A 4,047-nucleotide genomic window follows, 5' to 3' on the forward strand; every position below is an offset into this window, starting at 1 on the left:
CACATCTCTGCTAGACAGGAGTGAGGAAAGAGGGGAGTTCCCCGAGGGGGTTTTCAGTATATACCAGTAAAATGTACACTGTATTCCAGTTTATTGCCTTGTATTTGATATAGATTTAGGAACGGAGCAGCTACAGGTTTTCATACTAAATTCTCTTTATTTACTAACTGCAGATCCTAAGCACATAAATGCAGACAGTGAGGGGGGAATAGGTCATTGGGAAGAGACTTTTCTCATGGGAAATGTGGGCTGTGGGTTGGGGGGATACCTATGATATGGAGATTCTCTTGGAGGAGGCAGAAGAGGAGGAGGGAAGTTGTCAGAATTTGGCCTGTGGGAGGGGTTAGAAATGGTGGAGGGAAGGCTGGAGGACTCAGGCCCTGTCCAGTGGTTTGGCTTAGGACAGGCAGAGCTGAATGTGACCTTTCTGAGCGCCTCAGCCTGGGGTTCCTGGCCCTGCTGGAGAGGAAGCCTAGGATGCCAGCGGCTCCTCCCACAGCGTTGGAAGAGGTGGGGGAGCAGATCTCCTTGCTGGGGCTGGCCTACCTCTAGGGAAAGGACCAGGAAGGCAATGCTGCCTGCCAGCTGACCTCTTCATCGCACTCAGAGTGGCAGGATCTTGGCCTAAGAGAGGAGCCTTCATCTCCATGGCACGCAGGATCACTTTGGTGTGAGCATTTCCTCTCCTTACGTCCCTGAGCAGTCTTCCAGCAGTGGCAGCTGCATCCCAGTACTCGCGGGCTTTTTTTTGCATGCAGGTCACCTGCCTTTGGTGGAATTGAATAGTTTTCTCCCCCTCCTCCTGCATATCCTGGGCCATCTTCCTGTAGGTCTCCAGCTCTTTTGCAGTAAGGCTCACCTCTGCTTCCCGTATGGTCAGTTTCTTTCCTTGCTCTGCCCAGGCTTTAGCCTGCTGTCTCTGTTTGGTGTGGCAGTGCAGCAGAGTTTGGCGGTGAATCTCCTCCATCAATACGACCTTCTCCTGAAGCTTATGGCTCTCCCGTCCCAGCTGTGCATTGGCTGACTCCAGAGATGCTTTTTGAGTCTGGAGATGGTACAGAGACTCTTGCAGTTCTTTCTTCGTTTTCTCTGCCTCCCCGAGTTGAGTGCGAAGTTGGTTTCTTTGTTCTGCCATGTTCTTTAAGGACGCATTTAATCCAGCACCATAGACCAGTTTCTCCAAAGGCACTCTTGGCCGATGACCTGAGCCAGGACCATTTTCCAGGTGACTCTCGACTTCCTGCTGTGAGTTCTCAGTTTGTGTGGTGTCTTCTGGGAGCCCAGAAGCCCAGCCATTCGTGATGATGATCAGGCGCTGAGTCAGAGCCTTGAAGTGCTTGCCTTTCTCCCTAAGCAGTTGTTCTCCTCGAGCCTGGGAGTCTTGCAATGCCCTTTTCCGTGAGGTAAGTTCAGCCTCTCTTTCCTTCCAACGTTGATTTTCATGGGAAAGCTGTGAGTGGCTTTCGTGGAGTTGGCCATTTTCAGTCAGATCATCTGTCATTTCTCTCTGGAGCCGCTTTTTGTGCATACTCCATAAGGCGAGCTTCCTGTTAGCTATTTTGGATGTCTTTGATGTTAATTTTTCTGCTGGGGACCGGATCTTGTTGGATACATCTGCCATCTCTGATTGCTGTTGTCGAAAACATTCTGATGCCTTTTCTGTAAGCTTTTTGAGGAGGCGGTGTATCTGCCCTTGAATCTTGGCTCTGTTCCTCAATGCCAGCACCTTCTTGTGGGCTGCCTTCCGACGACGCTGCGCTCTCCTGGCCTCCTCCTCTAGGCGGACCTTCTTGAGAGCTGACTCGAAGGATTTGTGTTCTTTCTGAAGATCTCTGAGTTCATCCAAGAGTTGGCACTTTTCTTTAATGCGTTCTGCGAGCTGCAGAGCAAGCCGTTTTTCTCTCCACACTCCCAACCGACTTCGAATGGAAAGAAAAGTTCTCCACGAAATCAACACAAGGGTCAAAAGACCCACTGTGATTTCCCAATCCATCACACAAGGATGCACAACTACTTGCCTGAGCCACAGTGCTGGCCTGGAATGTTCAGTGTTTGGTCCAGAACCTAGCAACAGGAGTGGCCCACTGCTGAGCTGGTTAGGGGGTGAATTGAGGGGAACTCGGGGAAACACCATCTGTCAGGCATCATGGGCTCAGGTTCCCTCTGCTGAGAGATCTTCAGGGCTCTTATTTTGCTCTCTGTCCTGGAACAACCCAGTGCCACACATCCCCATAAGCCTGCCATGTGCCCATCCTTACAGCACCCCCCCCCCTTCCCATTGGTTACCTCTGGCTTGATGGTGTTATGTAGGTGGGGAAGGAAAACGAATGTTGAGATAACGGTATGCTGTGTCTCCCAATGCCAATGAAGTACATTTTGAAAGACACAGCCTAAAACACTGCCATACCACATAAGTCATAAGTCATTGAGATTATCTTGAGAAAAAAGAAAAGTCCTTTGTTCACCAGGATGGTTTCTTCTGCCATCATTAGATATTTTACTCACAAATTTATCTACACACCTCGATTTCAGTGCTATGTCTTGATTGTCCACATGCCACATGTTCTTGTGTGTGCTCTGGGCCTCTCTATTCGTTTTCTTTCTTGGGCTTAGTTTCCTTTGGGCTCATTTTTTTTTTCTTTGACATCCTTATTTCAAATGTTATTTTCATTCTATATTCCCTTCCTGACTGGTTTAATCAACTTGCACATTTTTAAACTACCACTTCCTTCCTATCTCTCACATCTATAATTCCATCCCAGGGCATCCCTTAACTCTTGGGTCTTATGACTGACTTCAAGGTAAATACCATTTCTCAGTTCTTCAGACTCTCTATTCTAAACAGAATCCATCTTCCCATCACTTTGGCTCTGCTTCCCACATTCTCTGTGTCCTGCTCTCTCTCTCTCTCTCTCTCTCTCTCTCTCTCTCTCTCTCTCTCTCCCTGTTTGTGTTTCTGTCTCTCTTGTTTTTCATGTGTTTGCTAGGACCGTTATGTTTCTGGTGTTATCTAGAATGCTTTTCAAAGCCAAGTTTTCCTCAGTATCATCAATTTTCCCATTCACCTAGGCATACTTATTTTGAGAAGCATGGGTGTCCTGCTCCTTCTCTAAAGCCCTGTGTAACTTGCTCTAATCTCTTCAGTGAAGATCATGGCACAATTTAATTTTTTGTCTTCCTAACATTGCACAGTGTGTTCATGCAGAACTAACCCTAACCCTAACCCTTACCCTAACCCAAGAATAACCCTAAGCCTTAGCCTAACCCTAACCCTAAGCCTAAGCCTAAGCCTAACCCTAACCCTAACCCTAACCTAACCCTAATCCTAATCCTATTCCTAATCCTAAGCCTAAACCTAGTCCTAGCCCTAGCCCTAACCCTAACCTTAGCCATAGCCCTAGCCCTAGCCCTAACACTAGCCCTAGCCTTAACCCTAGCCCTAGCCCTCCCCTAAGCCTAGCCCTAGCCAGAGCCCTAGCCCTAAACCTAACCCAAGACTAACCCTAACCCTAACCCTAACCCAACCCTAAACCTAACCCTAAACCTTGCCCTAACCCTACCCCAAGACTAACCCTAACCCTATCCCTAACCCTAAGCCTAACCCTAACCCTAACCCTCAACCTAAACCTAACCTTAACCCTAATCCTAACCCTAATCCTAGTCCTATCCCTAACCCTAACCCTAACCCTAACACTAACCCTAGCCCTAGCCTAGCCCTAGCACTAGCACTAGCCCTAAACCTAACCCAAGACTAACCCTAAACCTAAACCCAATCCTAATACCCACCCTAACCCTTTAAACCTAACCCTAACCCTAACCCTCTTACCCTAACCCTAACCCAAACTCTAAACTAACCCTAACCCAAACCCTAAACCCTAAACACTAAACCCTAACACTAACCGTAGCCCTAGCCCTAGCCCTAGCCCTAGCCCTAACCTAACCCTAAACCTAACCCTAGACCTAGCCCTAATCCTTACCCTAACCCTAGCCCTAGTCCAAACACTAACCCTAACCCTAACCCAAGACTAACCCTAACCTTAACCCAAG

General features: G+C 48.1%; 1 protein-coding gene across 1 annotated transcript; it reads right to left on the reverse strand.

The window, feature by feature from the left end:
* Nucleotides 1–472: 472 nt before the first annotated feature.
* LOC134470365 (cTAGE family member 2-like) lies at nt 473–2,134 on the reverse strand. The gene has a single exon (XM_063224401.1). The coding sequence runs from the start codon at nt 2,132–2,134 to the stop codon at nt 473–475; it is 1,662 nt and encodes a 553-aa protein (XP_063080471.1).
* Between the last annotated feature and the right edge of the window lie 1,913 nt (nt 2,135–4,047).

The sequence above is a fragment of the Cavia porcellus genome, unplaced genomic scaffold (assembly GCF_034190915.1).
Source record: "Cavia porcellus strain 051 isolate PalLab524CR breed Dunkin Hartley unplaced genomic scaffold, mCavPor4.1 scaffold_14, whole genome shotgun sequence".
Classification (NCBI taxonomy): Eukaryota; Metazoa; Chordata; class Mammalia; order Rodentia; family Caviidae; genus Cavia; species Cavia porcellus.